At 41.9% G+C, this 18,829-nt stretch overlaps 1 protein-coding gene across 2 annotated transcripts in view; it reads left to right on the forward strand.

Annotated features, from left to right (window-relative positions):
* Positions 1-18,829, forward strand: part of LOC138960497 (uncharacterized) — a 67,187-nt gene that overhangs the window by 10,464 nt on the left and 37,894 nt on the right. For both annotated transcript variants that reach the window (XM_070332401.1, XM_070332404.1), the window contains exons 3-7: positions 12,741-13,024; positions 13,477-13,583; positions 15,043-15,330; positions 16,647-16,763; positions 17,772-17,913. In XM_070332401.1, the coding sequence (XP_070188502.1) occupies positions 12,741-13,024; positions 13,477-13,583; positions 15,043-15,330; positions 16,647-16,763; positions 17,772-17,913 (938 nt within the window). The remainder of the gene's footprint in view (positions 1-12,740; positions 13,025-13,476; positions 13,584-15,042; positions 15,331-16,646; positions 16,764-17,771; positions 17,914-18,829) is intronic.

The following is an 18,829-nucleotide window of genomic DNA, read 5'->3' on the forward strand; positions in this document are numbered from 1 at the left end:
GAATTGAGAGCGGTGCGCATCGACAGACCCAAACCCGTCAAATTCAAATAGCTTTGGCTTATTTTGGCATGCATTTCACAGGTCCTCAATGTTGCTCGACAAATCTTGCTGCTCAAGCAAACAGTCAGCAAAACGGATTGGACAAGTTAGGGAGAAGATAGCAGTTGCATTCAACCCTTCACTCCAAAACGTTGATTGACGAGCTGTTTTCTACCTGCCTGTCTGTCTGTGCGTCTCTGTCTTTCCCTCTTGTATTGATAAAAGACTCTTTTCATTAGACTTTGTTCTTTTTTGTTGAACGTTATAGTCCAGGCATCTTAGCCACTTTAGTGAAGGGAACGTTGAAGTGACAATGACTAGGTTTAAAATGTCCCTTATCAGAAAGTTCAACCTCAGTCCTTTGATGTTTATTAAACACATTTTCATATAAAGTTGGCGCTTCATATGGAAAAGTGGCTTTGAAATTGACCCTAATCCTTCTTTGGGCTCTGTAAATGTCGTTTGGGGCTATGGTTGTAAAACGGTATCTACTGGTCACCCCAATGTATAAACTGAAAACTCTTTCTGCACCAGAACACGCAGAAAGGATTGTATCTGCCTGATGTCTGATGCTTTTCAAAATCCCCAACCACTAACACCTTCAAAACGGACATTAACTGACACTGTTGTTTTTCCCTATATAATCCTTACTATTTTTCCGAGACGTCGTCGTGTTGTGTATTTAGCTTGCCACAACCTCATACATGGTCCTAAAAGTTAAAGTTGAAGAAAATACTAAAGATAAATGAACAAGCTGACGCAGTGTCATTCGCACCGTGAATCCCCCCATGGGAACATACTAAAGTCTGGTTCCAAATAGGCTCAATTTCCTTCTATTTCTTTGTATTTCTGCCTCGTAGGGGTAGGGGTGTTCAAACCAAAGGCACCTTTAAACCAAAATTCAAATCACACATCTTACAATACTAAGACACTCAGCAGTGAAAGGGTGTCTGCTGGTAAAAAATTCCAAATAATCCTAAAAATACTTCACTACTAAAAGTGCTTTTAAAAAGAGCCGTTATTGGCTCACGTAAGTGTAGCCTATGCGATCGTAACTTTGTCTGTCTGTGCGTGCGTGCGTGCGTGCGTCTGTGCGTGTGTATGTCTGTGGTAGAAACTCTAACATTTGAAGACGTCACATTACATTGACGTCACATTATGACGTAAGAGGGTTAGACGTCACGCGAAGGAAGTACTGACAGTCTCGGTCATTATTATTTTGAGCGCGCCGAGACTAGTTGGCAGTCGTGTCCTTGTAAGTAGGCTACAGTCATGCAGACAGACAGATCTAGATCTAGTGTCTCGCTTTCTTGCACAGTTTCACCTATGCTGAAACAATGCTCTTTCTCTGTGTGTGTGTGTGTGTGTGTGTGTGTGTGTGTGTGTGTGTGTGTGTGTGTGTGTGTGTGTGTGTGTGTGTGTGTGTGTGTGATTGAGTTTGTGTTACTGTTTGTCGATTTCTTACGTGAGCCTTGATGGCTTCGCCTCTTGTTTCCCCTCTATAATCAGTATTGTGTTTTCTGCGAACATGTAGTCTATTTAGATGGTTGTCGTGTGCACTTGAGTTGCTAAAGCGTTTTCAGTTGGGCATATGTCGTAAAGCAAAGAATTAGCCCTTTGAAAACCATCAGAACTGTCACACAAAAATAACATTTACCTATCTCACCAACTGACCAAACATAGGGCTTTTCCTTATGTATTATGTATTGTCGTGTTTTTTGTAGCATACTTGTGAAAACAGCCACCACTGTTGTAAATGATACTTTAAAGAGCATTATTTCATTTTTGGCTCACGTAAGTGTAGCCTATGCGATGGTAAACTCTGTCTGTCTGTGCGTGCGTGTGTGTGTGTGTGATAGAAACTTTAACATTTCCGAGTCTATGGATTACGTCAGTCTCGGTCAAAAGTGTTCGACGTGTGTGATAGAAACTATTTGAAGACGTCACATTATGACGTAAGAGGGTTAGACGTCACGCAAAGGAATTACTGAAAGTCTCGGTCATTGTTATTGTGAGCGGGCCGAGACTACTTGGCAGATCCAGGGTCTCGCTTTCTTGCACAGTTTCACCTATAGCTTACTCTGTCTGTGTGTGTGTGTGTGTGTGTGTGTGTGTGTGTGTGTGTGTGTGTGTGTGTGTGTGTGTGTGTGTGTGTGTGTGTGTGTGTGTGTGTGTGTGTGTGTGTGTGTGTGTGTGTGTGTGTGTGTGTGTGTGTGTGTGTGTGTGTGTGTGTGTGTGTGTGTGTGTGTGTGTGTGTGTGTGTGTGTGTGTGTGTGTGTGTGTGTGTGTGTGTGTGTGTGTGTGTGTGTGTGTGTGTGTGTGTGTGTGTGTGTGTGTGTGTGTGTGTGTGTGTGTGTGTGTGTGTGTGTGTGTGTGTGTGTGTGTGTGTGTGTGTGTGTGTGTGTGTGTGTGTGTGTGTGTGTGTGTGTGTGTGTGTGTGTGTGTGTGTGTGTGTGTGTGTGTGTGTGTGTGTGTGTGTGTGTGTGTGTGTGTGTGTGTGTGTGTGTGTGTGTGTGTGTGTGTGTGTGTGTGTGTGTGTGTGTGTGTGTGTGTGTGTGTGTGTGTGTGTGTGTGTGTGTGTGTGTGTGTGTGTGTGTGTGTGTGTGTGTGTGTGTGTGTGTGTGTGTGTGTGTGTGTGTGTGTGTGTGTGTGTGTGTGTGTGTGTGTGTGTGTGTGTGTGTGTGTGTGTGTGTGTGTGTGTGTGTGTGTGTGTGTGTGTGTGTGTGTGTGTGTGTGTGTGTGTGTGTGTGTGTGTGTGTGTGTGTGTGTGTGTGTGTGTGTGTGTGTGTGTGTGTGTGTGTGTGTGTGTGTGTGTGTGTGTGTGTGTGTGTGTGTGTGTGTGTGTGTGTGTGTGTGTGTGTGTGTGTGTGTGTGTGTGTGTGTGTGTGTGTGTGTGTGTGTGTGTGTGTGTGTGTGTGTGTGTGTGTGTGTGTGTGTGTGTGTGTGTGTGTGTGTGTGTGTGTGTGTGTGTGTGTGTGTGTGTGTGTGTGTGTGTGTGTGTGTGTGTGTGTGTGTGTGTGTGTGTGTGTGTGTGTGTGTGTGTGTGTGTGTGTGTGTGTGTGTGTGTGTGTGTGTGTGTGTGTGTGTGTGTGTGTGTGTGTGTGTGTGTGTGTGTGTGTGTGTGTGTGTGTGTGTGTGTGTGTGTGTGTGTGTGTGTGTGTGTGTGTGTGTGTGTGTGTGTGTGTGTGTGTGTGTGTGTGTGTGTGTGTGTGTGTGTGTGTGTGTGTGTGTGTGTGTGTGTGTGTTACGGAGTGAGTGAGTTTGTGTTATGTTACTGTTTGTTGATTTCTTACGGGAGCCTTGAAGGCTTCGCCTCTTGTTACAGTTGAAGGACAACCTGGACTGCCGTATATTACAGCTGTTTTACAATCAGCCAAAATTTTCTTAACAAACGTATGTTAAGAACAACTCCCATAGTGAAATTGAAGGAAAACAAAGTGAAAATCCCCCTGCCATAGAGGAGCTAAAGAATCAACAATAAACGACTGCATGGATAGCTTGATGCACGAATGCATTGCGGACATGTTTGTCTCCAACCAAGAGAAAGTTCCAAAAAATCCCTTTTGTGCTTCTTATTATACAGTGACGTCAAAGACAGCCTTTTCTGCTGTTCATACATTCAGGGGTTATGGTTACACTAAACGACGTAGTTGTAGCCATACTGCCATCCAGATTTATTTTTTCCTTGCGAGCAGTCACAGGGTGTTTGTGCTGTCTGCCAACCGTTAGATGACCCCGCCCAAGTCTGTTAAGGGACCGTTTGACCGTTATAGAACGCGTCTTTTTGATTTTTTGGCACAGTTGGAAACGGTTGATTTTTATCCCTACCATTGTTTCCAAACATTATATAGGAATGTTTTGTGAACAACGGATAATAGCCGCTACTCGCATGTGTAGCAAAAGTGAGCGTACATACTCACCCTGGTCGTCCAGCCGTTGTCCGTTGCCCGTCTTTATCTGTCTGTACTGAACATTACCTTTGGATATTTCTCGAACGCTATGAAGTGAAGAAACACCAAATGTTGCAAAATGTTGTATGACCCCAAGAGCTCAAAAAAGATACTTGAGAACCTTGACCTTACCTTAAGGTCAAGGTCACAGGGAGAATGAATGTGGTCTAAAAACTGCAAAATTTCACATTGTGCCAGTTTTCTGGAAAACAAATTAAAAACAGCGGGCTTAGTTTTGTATGGTATACAAGAAAAAGAAAGCCTTATCTTCTGATACCATTTTGGTTGACCTCGCTTCAATGTCAAGGTCAGAGGAGCCCTTCAAAGTTGAATTGTAGACATATTTTGATGTGAGCTTGCCCCTTTAACTTTACTATGGACGATATCTCTTACAAACTTAAACACTGAGTGGGGCGTTTGTTAGAATTTCATAGTGAGCCACATCTGGTCACATATCGTTAGGGTCAAGGTCACATTGACCCCTATGAAAAATGTGACCAAGCCGGGTAAAGAAATCCATGTGTCTTGGTAAAAAATCTTAACAAAGCAAAGCCCATGCGACTCTCATGCTTGACCTTTGTCTTAAAGTGACCTTGACCTTCAGGTGACCTTGAAGGTGAAGGTCTAACAACTGAAGCTGGCAAGGACATTGTACACTATTAGAACTGGTTTACAGATTTTTCCTACCAAATTACACATGACCTTTGGCCAAGGTCAAGATCATCAAAGGTCACACATCACAAGGCTATCAATTCAAGACATAGGAAGCATAAACATACTTATTGGCACTTTCTACAAAGAGACATTGTCACTTTTAGTGATTCAATTGCCCGTTTCAGTCACATTTCATAAGGGGCAAAGTGACCTTGACCTTGATGATATGTGACTAAATGTGGCTCAATATCAGTATATAACATGTGCCCCACACAATTATGAAGTTTGAAAGATTGTTTTCATAGTTCAGGGTCAAGGTCACTTCAAAACATGTATACAATTCAACTTTGAAGGACTCCTGTGACCTTGACATTGAAGCGAGGTCAACCAAAATGGTATCAGAAGATAAGGCTTTCTTTTTCTTGTATACCATACAAAACTAAGCCCGCTGTTTTTAATTTGTTTTCCAGAAAACTGGCACAATGTGAAATTTTGCAGTTTTTAGACCACATTCATTCTCCCTGTGACCTTGACCTTAAGGTAAGGTCAAGGTTCTCAAGTATCTTTTTTGAGCTCTTGGGGTCATACAACATTTTGCAACATTTGGTGTTTCTTCACTTCATAGCGTTCGAGAAAAATCCAAAGGTAATGATTTGTACAGACAGATGAAGACGGGCAACGGACAACGGCTGTACGACCAGGGTGAGTATGTACGCTCACTTTTGCTACACATGCGAGTAGCGGCTATTATCCGTTGTTCACAAAACATTCCTATATAATGTTTGGAAACAATGGTAGGGATAAAAATCAACCGTTTCCAAATGTGCTAAAAAATCAAAAAGACGCGTTCTATAACGGTCAAACGGTCCCTTAACAGACTTGGGCGGGGTCGTCTGACGGTTGGCAGACAGCACAAACACCCTGTGACTGCTCGCAAGGAAAAAATAAATCTGGATGGCAGTATGGCTACAACTACGTCGTTTAGTGTAACCATAACCCCTGAATGTATGAACAGCAGAAAAGGCTGTCTTTGACGTCACTGTATAATAAGAAGCACAAAAGGGATTTTTTGGAACTTTCTCTTGGTTGGAGACAAACATGTCCGCAATGCATTCGTGCATCAAGCTATCCATGCAGTCGTTTATTGTTGATTCTTTAGCTCCTTTATGGCAGGGGGGTTTTCACTTTGTTTTCCTTCAATTTCACTATGGGAGTTGTTCTTAACATACGTTTGTTAAGAAAATTTTGGCTGATTGTAAAACAGCTGTAATATACGGCAGTCCAGGTTGTCCTTCAACTGTAAAAATGAAATAATGCTCTTTAAAGTATCATTTACAACAGTGGTGGCTGTTTTCACAAGTATGCTACAAAAAACACGACAATACATAATACATAAGGAAAAGCCCTATGTTTGGTCAGTTGGTGAGATAGGTAAATGTTATTTTTGTGTGACAGTTCTGATGGTTTTCAAAGGGCTAATTCTTTGCTTTTCGACATATGCCCAACTGAAAACGCTTTAGCAACTCATGTGCACATGACAACCATCTAAATAGACTACATGTTCGCAGAAAACACAATACTGATTATAGAGGGAAAAATAACGGCTCTTTTTAAAAGCACGTTTAGTAGTGAAGTACTTTTAGGATTGTTTGGAATTTTTTACCAGCAGACACCCTTTCACTGCTGAGTGTCTTAGTATTGTAAGATGTGTGATTTGAATTTTGGTTTAAAGGTGCCTTTGGTTTGAACACCCCTACCCCTACGAGGCAGAAATACAAAGAAATAGAAGGAAATTGAGCCTATTTGGAACCAGACTTTAGTATGTTCCCATGGGTATTCACGGTGCGAATGACACTGCGTCAGCTTGTTCATTTATCTTTAGTATTTTCTTCAACTTTAACTTTTAGGACCATGTATGAGGTTGTGGCAGGCTAAATACACAACAGGACGACGTCTCGGAAAAATAGTAAGGATTATATAGGGAAAAACAACAGTGTCAGTTAATGTCCGTTTTGAAGGTGTTAGTGGTTGGGGATTTTGAAAAGCATCAGACATCAGGCAGATACAATCCTTTCTGCGTGTTCTGGTGCAGAAAGAGTTTTCAGTTTATACATTGGGGTGACCAGTAGATACCGTTTTACAACCATAGCCCCAAACGACATTTACAGAGCCCAAAGAAGGATTAGGGTCAATTTCAAAGCCACTTTTCCATATGAAGCGCCAACTTTATATGAAAATGTGTTTAATAAACATCAAAGGACTGAGGTTGAACTTTCTGATAAGGGACATTTTAAACCTAGTCATTGTCACTTCAACGTTGTTCTCTAATATGCTTGGACTACTAATTAGGCCTAAACAGAGAAGAACTACTCAACCCAAAAATGAAAATTCTTCGCAACAAAACAAGCTAGTTATCAGTAAGAAACAACAAGTCGCGTAAGGCGAAAATACATTTAGTCAAGCTGTCGTACTCACAGAATGAAACTGAACGCACTGTATTTTTTTTCTCACCAAGACCGTATACTCGTAGCATCGTCATTGCTCGTGGCAAAGGCAATGAAATTGACTAGCCAGAATAGCGCGGTAATGGTTGCGCCGAGCAGGATAACACGCTGTTCTGTATCTCTATTCTTTTTAACTTTCTGAGCTTGTTTTTAATTCAAATATATCATATCTATATGTTTTTGGAATCAAAAACCGACAAGGAATAAAAGGAAATTGTTTTTAAATCGATTCCGGAAATTTAATTTTTATCATAATTTTCATATATTTAATTTTCAGAGCTGGTTTTTAATCCAAATATGTCATATTTATATGTTTTTGGATTCAGAAAATGATGAAGAATAAGATGAAATTATTTTTGGATTGTTTCATAAAAAATAATGTTTATTACAGTTTTCAGATTTTTAATGACCAAACTCATTAATTAATCTTTAAGCCTCCAAGCTGAAATGCCATACCGAAGTCCGGCCTTTGTCGAAGATTGCTTGACCAAATTTTCAATCCATTTGATCGAAAATTGAGCGCGTGATAGTGCGGCCTCAACTTTTACAAAAAGCCGGATATGACGTCATCAAAGACATTTATCAAAAAAATGAAAAACACGTCCGGGGATATTATACCCAGAAACTCTCATGTAAAGTTTCATGACGATCAGTCCAGTAGTTTTCTCTGAGTCGCTCTACACTCACACACACATACACACATGCATACACACACACACACACACACACACACACACACACACACACACACACACACACACACACACACACACACACACACACACACACACATACATACACCACGACCCTCGTTTCGATTCCCCATCTATGTTAAAACATTTAGTCAAAACTTGCCTAAATGTAAAAAATGGTCTATATTAGGCGACCTTCCCCCATGTGTGTGTTCACTAACATAGACCACCTTAAACAAATTGAAGAAAAGAGATGATGAAGGCTGGTTTCAGTCATTCGTAAAGAAGTTTGCTGAAAACAATCTATAACCAGCACTCGAGCTTTCACAAAACATACCAAAGAGTCTTCGTTATGTGGAAATTTGATAATTTCATTTTTTCTTCCTCTGAGTTCAAATAATGTTCTCGTCGAAGCGAAACAGATACATCTGAAGCATTTGATTTACTCTGCAGTGATTCGCGAGGCCTCGATCTTCACTGATCCATATTAGGCGCCCAGGCTACTAATAGGGGTCAATTGTGAATGGTTTGTATTTAAATTTTGCTGAAGATCTATCAAAGCTGTTTCACTCTAATTTGGCATAACGGTTAGTTAAAGAGAGAACAACTACCAAACACAAAATGAAACTTCTTAGAAAGAAAACAAGCTAGTTATCAGCATGAAACCAACAGTTTTACTCGGGTTTTGTAAGTTCCGAAATGTTTTAGGACATTTGTAAATTTCTTGATGAATTGACTAAACAGGAACATTTGTTTTGCAAATTTCATTTAACTGAGATACGTGATAGAAGTAAATACTCCCAAGAATTTTTAGATTCATTTTCTTTTCAAAAGTAGAAAATGTCAGCGAGGTTTTTATTTAACGGTTTTATTTATTTTAACCACATTTTCAATCAAATACAACAAAACTGCATATTTTGGGATACAAGAAATATTGAGGAGTACAACAATATCACGTTTGTGATTCAGACCAATACTTGATACAAATTCGAAGTAATACCTTAAAGGCTGACATAGTCCTATTTAAGGCGTAAGGGTCACCCAGATTGTCGGACCAAAACTGTAATTTTTTTATTCAGTCACTTGCAATCAATGAATTGGCTTGATGTTTGGTAGTTTTCTTCAAAAATCATTATATTTTCAGAAAACATCAAGTTTGAATACCTACATTAAGTAGAACAACTGACAAAATTATTTAATTCGTAAAATAATGGGCAAAATAAACCTGCAAAAATGCTAATTTTAGCATTTTTGAATGCTCTCTTAGGGAAAAACTATGTGTCCAATTGAAAAATAAATTGGCACTCATATTTAAAGCATCATTACCTACTGTATGCTCTAAAAGCTTTCTGTTTTGTTGGAAATGTTGCTTTTAGTAGCATTAGCAAAAGAATACTATAATTCTATATTATTATGATATATCACACAATAAAAAAAAATCTATTTTTCTGATTATCAGCTTCATTCTAGAACAAACAATAGCCAGTCAAGTGAACATTTGATGTGCAAAGTTTCAATGGAATAGGTGAATATTTAAAAAAGTTTTTCATTCAGACAGTGCAGCTGCCTGTGATTTCGCGCGAACTTTCACCACATAAAACAGCAAAAAGTTCAACATCTATCAGTTTATGTCCTTTATGGGGGGGTCATCAAGAGATTAGAATCAAAACTATCTTCACTTGAGCTACTGTCTAATTCATCATCTGTGTCTGACTGTTCTGAGCAGTTTTTGGAATCAAATTCATCATCAGAACCGATAATTTTATTCAACAGAGGCCTTGATTAAAGGGATTTTTAATTCCCACCAACCTACTTTGACCACTTATTGCAAGAAAACTATATATGCTAGAGACAAAATGTAAACTGCACATGAAAATAGAGATATTGTTCTAGCTTTTGGCAACATCATAATTTAGTATATCTGAAAAACGATTTTTTTCCAAATTCTGGGTGACCCTTACGCCTTAATTAATTTAATTACTTCCAGGGCTTTTCCCATCGTTGCAGGGATGTATAAATTAAGCTTCCTGCCAAGTTTTAGGTTTGAAGTCCTTACCAATTACGAGAAATAATTAATTCTTTATTGCATTGTTTAGCAACAGTTCTCCCGGACTTGGGCTATTTTTAGACCGTTGACGTCACTTCGTGACGTTTCGTAAACCAAAGATGGCGTTTACATTCGACACTATCAACACCACTTTGCAATACTGAAATAATTTTTTCTGTGTTCGAAAGCTACAGCCAATCGTTATTATATCCCCTTAGGTACAGTTTTATAACATTATTGGCACATGTATGTAAACAATATGAATAAACTATGAACGCTACGAATATGGCAGCCTTTAAACAATGCCACCGCTATTATGTGCCGCCTCAACATATTTTTAAACGCATATTGAAGTGATCAAATAGCGCCATTAAAAAACGGAGACAAACTTGCACAAGCAAATTAATGCCCTTAAAATGTTTGCATTTTCATAAAAAAAAATCCATTCGGTCGCTGTTGACAAATGCGTGTCACGCACGCACGCACATACGCACGCGCGCGCGCACACACACACACACACACACACACACACATACTCACACACACACACACACACACACACACACACACACACACACACACACACACACACACACACACACACACACACACATCGCGAGAGTAAGGTACCCTCCGGCCTCGTAAAAAACAACAAGTCGCGTAAGGCGAAAATACAATATTTAGTCAAGTAGCTGTCGAACTCACAGAATGAAACTGAACGCAACGCAACGCAGCAAGACCGTATACTCGTAGCATCGTCACTCCACCGCCCGTGGCAAAGGCAGTGCTCGTGGAATTGACAAGAAGAGCGGGGTATTCGTTGCGCTGAGAAGGATAGCACGCTTTTCTGTACCTCTCTTCGTTTTAACTTTCTAAGCGTGTTTTTAATCCAAACATATCATATTTATATATTTTTGGAATCAGGAACCGACAAGGAATAAGATGAAAGTGTTTTTAAATTGATTTCGAAAAAAAAAATTTGATAATAATTTTTATATATTTAATTTTCAGAGCTTGTTTTTAATCCGAATATAACATATTTATATGTTTTTGGAATCAGCAAATGATGGAGAATAAGATAAACGTAAATTTGGATCGTTTTATAAATTTTTATTTTTTTTTACAATTTTCAGATTTTTAATGACCAAAGTCATTAATTAATTTTTAAGCCACCAAGCTGAAATGCAATACCGAACCCCGGGCTTCGTCGAAGAGTACTTGACCAAAATTTCAACCAATTTGGTTGAAAAATGAGGGCGTGACAGTGCCGCCTCAACTTTCACGAAAAGCCGGATATGACGTCATCAAAGACATTTATCAAAAAAATGAAAAAAAACGTTCGGGGATTTCATACCCAGGAACTCTCATGTCAAATTTCATAAAGATCGGTCCAGTAGTTTAGTCTGAATCGCTCTACACACACACACACACACACGCACACACGCACATACAGCACGACCCTCGTTTCGATTCCCCCTCGATGTTAAAATATTTAGTCAAAACTTGACTAAATATAAAAAGAACAAAACCAAAAATCTCTTTTTTCATAAATAGCGTTAAAGGAAAGGTTGTCATAGAAACACGAAGCGGCCAAATTCACAAGACAGCAGCACATGTTCTGACTACAATGGAACCCTCCTTTTAAGACCTCCAAAAATCAGGTCTCAAAAAGGAAGGAGTCTTAAAAAGGAGGGAGTCTTAAAAAGGAGGGAGTCTTAAAAAGGAAGGAGTCTTAAAAAGGAGGAAGTCTTAAAAAGGAGGGAGAGGGAGTCTTGAAAAGGAGGGAGTCTTAAAAAGGAAGGAGTCTTAAAAAGGAGGGAGTCTTAAAAAGGAGGGAGTCTTAAAAAGGAGGGAGTCTAAAAAAGGAGGAAGTCTTAAAAAGGAGGGAGTCTTAAAAAGGAGGGAGTCTTAAAAGGGAGGGAGAGGGAGTCTTGAAAAGGAGGGAGTCTTAAAAAGGAGGGAGTCTTAAAAAGGAGGGAGAGGGAGTCTTAAAAAGGAAGGAGTCTTAAAAAGGAAGGAGTCTTAAAAAGGAAGGAGTCTTAAAAGGGAGGGAGAGGGAGTCTTGAAAAGGAGGGAGTCTTAAAAAGGAGGGAGTCTTAAAAAGGAGGGAGAGGGAGTCTTGAAAAGGAGGGAGTCTTAAAATGGAGGGAGTCTTAAAAAGGAAGGAGTCTTAAAATGAGGGTCAATTTAAAGAGGTAATGAACAGTATGTCTGAGGAAACAGAGACTCAAAATGGAGGGAGTCTAAAATTGGGGGGGGGGGGGGGGTCTTAAAAGGGGGGTTCCACCGTACTTGTCTTCGTCCACTGCTTCCCCGTAGTTGTCATTTCTTTTTCTCCTCTAAATGGCCAGCGGTGGAAGGTATTCGGCGATAGGCCCAAGATGGATTGGAAGGGACGATCTTGAGCAAAATGCTGAAGCAGCCGACTTTGACATTTTTTGATTCCTGCTTGCAGTCTCTTATGATCTGAAAGGGAAGCCAGACGTCATCGATTTAAGCAGACAGTCCTTCATGTTCCGAGTACTGCATGCCGTCTCCTGTAGCTGTAACCTCTTTCTCCTTCTTATCTGTACACAGATGAATTGATAGGGGGACCACAGCTAGGGTGCACGAGAAAGTGACCAACCGGTCGGGAGCCAGCCGCGGTGTTGGATTGGTTGAAATTGAGATTTGTTGTGATTTCAACGAATCAGAACCCGCGGTTTGTTCTCTCCAGTTTGGGTGGCACCCACTTTCGGTTTGTGCACCTCAGCCTAGAAGCCATCGTTTTCAGCAGACAGCTCTTCATGTTCTCAGTTCTGAGTACTCCCTGCCTTCGTGTACTCAAGTTTTCCTCCTTCTTTTCTCTATCTAGATGGCATGGAGGGAGTCTTCAGTGACCCGGAGTCGGGCAGAGAGGACGAGGAGGGAGAGGAAGATGTGGTGAAGAAGAAGAAGCAGAAGAAAGGGGAGTGTTGCCCTGACAATTGCCCTGCCCTAGCTTCCAAGGCCAAGATCAAGACAGAGCGAACGACCTCACGCCAAAACCCGGACCAGGGGCACCACAACGCCCGCTACGAGACGCCCGAGAGAGACATCCCTCGCTCGCCACAGTTTGGCCACAGTCGATACCCACCCAGGATGGATTTTACCGATGAGGTCAGTACGTGTCTCCGGATCGTCCAGATGTTTCTGAGTACAATGCGAGTGTAGTCTCTAGACCGCGAAAATGCTTCTGGATAAAAGGAGTGTGGTATATGTGGTATTGTTACACGCACACACGCACACACACACGCACGCACACACACACACACACACACGCACGGACGCACGCACGCACACACGCACCTATGCACGCACACACACACACATACACACACACACACTCACGCTCTCTCCCTCCCTATCTCTCTCTCTTTCACCCTCTCTCTCCTCCTTTATCCGAATGGGTCGTTGGCTTCCTCAAAATGACTCCATGGATAGAAGACTTTTAAGTTGTGAGTTATTGTGAGTTGTTGCGTGTTGTAGACCCTTAAGTTGTGAGTTATTTTGAGTTGTTGCGTGTTGTAGACCCTTAAGTTGTGAGTGATTGTGAGATGTTGTTCCACCAGGTTGCGGCGCTGGACGGGGAGGACGCCAGGATCATGTTCAAGACCGCCATCAGCCCTTCAGCCTACTCGGGGTCGTCTCCTGTCTCGCTCGGCGGCAGGCAACTACCGTAAGCAAGCACCAGGGGCCGCGTTCATGGGGATGCTTCACAGTCGCTGAACTGCAGTTGAAGAAATGGAATGCAGTTATTCGAGAAAATCGGGTTTCATGAAAAAAAATCCGGTGGCCGACTGTTCGTGCCTTTCGCATTTGGAGTTGCCTGATTTCATTGCTTCCCTCCCCCAGCACCGCGTTCGGACACCCGCAGTCGGACGACGAAGCGGTGGTCCGACTGTTAGTGTGACGATTGCTAGTCCATGAAAGCAGCCCCATGCTCTAAAAGATTCCTCTAAAAAAAGTTTTGGTGTCAGTTCTTTCGATTTATAAAGGAAGGTGCGAGGGACAATACCTACGATCATCATTTGTTCCCGAACCAACATAACATCGAAGCTTATCATTAAATAACCCCGAGCAAGTTTGAAGATGTAGGCCGCAAGAACCGGCACGGTTGGCCTAGTTGTAAGGCGTCCGCCCCGTGATCGGGAGGTCGTGGGTTCGAACCCCGGCCGGGTCATACCTAAGACTTTAAAATTGGCAATCTAGTGGCTGCTCTGCCTGGCGTCTGGCATTATGGGGTTAGTGCTAGGACTGGTTGGTCCGGTGTCAGAATAATGTGACTGGGTGAGACATGAAGCCTGTGCTGCGACTTCTGTCTTGTGTGTGGCGCACGTTATATGTCAAAGCAGCACCGCCCTGATATGGCCCTTCGTGGTCGGCTGGGCGTTAAACAAACACACAAACAAAGGTCGCAAGATGAAACAAGGATAAAAGCTGATTGTTCATTCGGTGATTTTTATTGTCAGAAGTGTCAAGGACACAGGTTCTGGAAAAGCGTCCACCTACTCTTGTTATAGCAGTAAATTCAATTCTTCATTGATATTTCAGATTTAATTTTAGTATAACAGGCACTTCAATTTGTCGACGATATTTCAGACCAGACGACAGTACTGTAGTCTATCGTAGCAGTAACTTCAATCATCCGTGGCTTTTCACATCTGACGGTAGATACCTTGTGTAACAGTAATCTCAATTCATCATTGGTATTTTAGATTTGATGACAGTACTGTCTGGCCAAAAGGTATACTTCATTGAGTGTATTTAAGAAGTGATGACCGTATGATCAAAAGGTACACTTCAATGGTATTTTAGTTCTAATGACAGCATGTTCACAACGTACGCTTCATCAATGCTATTTTATGTTCGTACTCTCACGCTTCACTCCATCAAAGGCAGTTTATGGGCAGAATATACCTGCGCAGTTTCAGCGGCACAGACGACGCACTGCATATTATTTATGCCGCGATAGGGATTATGACGAGTACTTGGCCTGTTTTCCTTTCATGCAAAGTGTAGCGGGCTGGGATAATCTGCAGTGCGTCGTCGGTCCTGCTGAAGTTACATAGGCTATGTGAGCGGAGCCCCTAACATCAGTCTAATCATAAACTACACTTCATCAACGATGTTTTCAGATCTGACGCGGCCTGTCCTTACTTCTACCCCTCGGAGCCCGACTCTCATCACATGCGATCCCATTTGGGGACGCGCACGCCCGTTGCGTCCGACCTGGAATACGATGCCCTGTACCTGCGGTCACTGGCGCTGGCCGCTGGCTATCGTGCCCTGGCCAGGGGACTGAGCAAGGACGAGAGGCAGCAGCTGGAGGCCTCGCCCCCTCTGGAGCTGAAGGAGTGGGACCTGTCAAGGCTGTGCAAGCAGGTGTCCGAGATCCCACCCTACGTCATGTTCAGAAACAGACAGTGAGTGCTGGAGAACCGAGGCTTCTTCTTCTTCTTCTTCTTCTTCTTCTTCTTCTTCTTCTTCTTCTTCTTCTTCTCCATTTTTTTCCTCCTTCTTCTTCTTGTTCATGTTGTTGTTGTTCTTCTTCTTTTTTCTCTTTTTGTGTCTTGTTCTTGTTCTTGTTCTTGTTCTTGTTCTTCTTTTTTTCTTCTTTTTCTTCTTCTTCTTGGGGTGGTTGGGGACTGCATCACAACGACAACCATCACTATTTAAGCCAATGATGAATGGTTAGTGATGGTAGCGGTTGTGACATGTTGGGTGTTACGAGGGGTTGGGATTTTGCTGGACTGTTTGGAAGAACGTTGCCTTTGGACTGAAAAAAGCTGTCGATCGTTGGGATAATGATGATGGAAGGTAAAGCGTGAGGTTTGTTAATTTGATTTGTTGCTTGAACAACATGGTTGTTGGACTGTGAAGGGTGAGAAGGGGGCGAATTGGTAGAGTGAGAAGAAAAGAAGGAAAGAAACGAATTTCTTTATTTGGTGTTTAACGTCGTTTTCAACCACGAAGGTTATATCGCGACGAAGGAAAGGGGGGAGATGGGATAGGGGAAAGGGGGGGGGGAGGGAGATGGGATAGAGCCACTTGTTTTAAGTGTTTCTTGTTCACAAAAGCACCAATCAAAAAATTGTTCCAGGGGCTTGCAACGTAGTACAATATATGACCTTACTGGGAGAATGCAAGTTTCCAGTACAAAGGACTAAACATTTCTTACATACTGCTTGACTAAAATCTTTACAAACATTGACTATATTCTATACAAGAACCACTCAACAAGGGTAAAAGGAGAAACAGAATCCGTTAGTCGCCTCATACGACATGCGGGGTGCAGAGAAATAAGGATGTGGAAAAGAAGACTTTTGGTAAGTGAAATAAAGGTGATGGATCCAGTCAGGTAGAAATAAGACAACAAGAAAAGAATTGGAAAACTGCAGGGAATAGTAGGGAGAGTTTTCTTGGAAGGAAATATAGGTGAAAGGACTGGTAAGGCAGAAATAAGACAAAAGAAGAGAAGAAACAGAACCGTTAGTCGCCTCTTACGACATGCTGGGTAGCATCGGGTAAATTCTTTCTAGTCCCAACCAATATGGGACTCCCCCTAACCCGCGGGGATACGAAGAGAGAGAGAGAGAGAGAGAGAGAGAGAGAGAGAGAGAGAGAGAGAGAGAGAGAGAGAGAGAGAGAGAGAGAGAGAGAGAGGCTTTAGCTGAACATTTGTGCAATGCTTCTGAATGAAAAATGCCTGAAAAGCAACCATCTCCCTTTGCGACAACAGAGGCAGGATGTCGAAGCTGATCCACACGTGCGTGGGACAACAACCCACACAGTGCCATCCCTTTACCCGTGAAGGCGTCAGACCAGGGGCGGCGCCAATGACAATAAAACCCCAGAAGTAAGTGTGGCATCACAGCCTATTTGTGGCGACATTGACATGTTGTTTGTAATGTCTTCGCTTGTTAGTGGCCTAGGATTTGTGAATAATGTTTGCAGTCGGTCAGCTTGGATTTTGAGGAGGAAAAAAAGGCAAGAAGTAAGTTTGGCATCATAACGCGTGTGTGGAGACACTTGCTGTCATTGTGTGTGTGATGTCTTATAGTTGTGGACTTTTAGTCTTTTAAGTTCTTGAAGTCGGTCAGTTTTAATTTGTGTCATTTGCATTTTGTGGGTTTGTGAGTGTTTCTGTTGGAAAACAAATATCTGCATTGGTTATACGTCTTATCTGCAATCTGAGCTTCTATCTCTTCGCTGTCTACCGTACCGCTTTGGTCCGTCTTGTCTGTTTGTCTGTCTGTCGCTCTGACTATACTTCAGTTGTGTCCAGTGGAAGTGTTTGTCTGATGTATAACCTGCTGTTCCGTCATCTGCTTCTTTCGAACTCATTCACTCTCTGTAGTCGAAAAAAGATATATGATCAGTACATTGTTTGTACGCTGCCAAAATGTAAGTTTTTTGTGTGATCAGTCTCACCCTTTGTCGTGTAGCCTACAAGTGTAGCATTTGCTTTTCTTGTTTCCTTCCCTGCTATTGCCCAGTGACATCAATTGTCATTCATAAGGAAAACCTAAACACATGTTAAATAAAACGTCTTGTGATGCGTTCATGACTGTGGTTCACACGTTGCTCCCACAATACGCGCATTGACAAACGGACACACAAACCAAGCTTACGGGCACTATAGAGTAAGGTTTACAGAATGACACAGACACACGTGTACAAAGTCACTAATTCATACATACACACGCACGCAGGCACGCACGCAGGCACACACGCACGCACGCATACACACACACACACAGACACTCACACTCACTCACACGCGCGCGCATGCGCACGCAGGTTGATGATAACATTATTATAAACTGTTAAACGTTTCATCAGCGTTGACGGTCTTTTTTATCAGGTACCATCCATGCAGTGGCAATATGAATTACCTCACTGACTTGCGAGCTACATTCTCCCCCTTGAATTGGAAAGTGAGGGGACCGGAAGTCCGCAATCAACCAAATCGCCGCCATCTTCCGACTAAGCTGTTCAAACAAAAGGTAAGAGACATTTAAAATAAAGAAGTTGCTATGGTAACGTAGAAGGTGAACTTTGCAACGTCAGTGGAAAGCGTTCAAGACGCATGCGCCGCCTTAGAAGGTCAAGCGGGGAGTTGTATAACCGAGCTGGGTTGTCACCTTTCTTCTCTCTTTTCTTCCGAGCACTCGCTTTCTTTCTTCTACTCTAGTCTACAACTACTTTCATCACTCTTTCACGACAACCCAGTCGATCAACTGAGAATGAGCTCCTTCTTTTTAGATAGATGATAGACAGATGAAGGACGACAAACTTCCACACAATCTTACTAATTATCACAAAAGTTGAGGAACTGTCCACATCATTTTACTAAAGACAAAACTTCATGAAATATTACAAAACATATTCACCTCAATCATGATGTACATAGTCGGGTTGCCAGGGTGAAGAAGAAGACCCCCGGCAAACTGAGGTAGGTCTTTTATACCTTTACCTTTACATAACTACCGCAATGCAGTACTTGCGGGTCTAAAAATCTTTTCCTTTTTTGTTTGGGACGTTACCTAACTGTTACTGCAACTTCAGCAATTCTAAATCTACAACCACTCACTGATCGAGGGTCCTTACCAAACATGGGGTGGGGCTCAAGTTCAATCTGTACTCAAAGAGTTACTATACAGACTAACAGTAACACCTTCGTTTACTATAGTTACTAACAAATATTCAAAGTTACATTCTTGTTCAACTTCGAGTCACAAGTTGCGTTCAGGCACGTTTCATGATATTGAGGATTGCAGTTTCCCCCTCACACACAATATTCCAAAATAATAAATAGTCAAACAGGGGCCAAAAAACAGTTTGCACCAAGAGTTCAACTTTTTATCTATCCAAAACAGTAAAAAAAATTATATGAACATTCGTATTTCCAAGATGATTGGC

This window comes from Littorina saxatilis, linkage group LG1, assembly GCF_037325665.1.
Source record: "Littorina saxatilis isolate snail1 linkage group LG1, US_GU_Lsax_2.0, whole genome shotgun sequence".
Lineage (NCBI taxonomy): Eukaryota > Metazoa > Mollusca > Gastropoda > Littorinimorpha > Littorinidae > Littorina > Littorina saxatilis.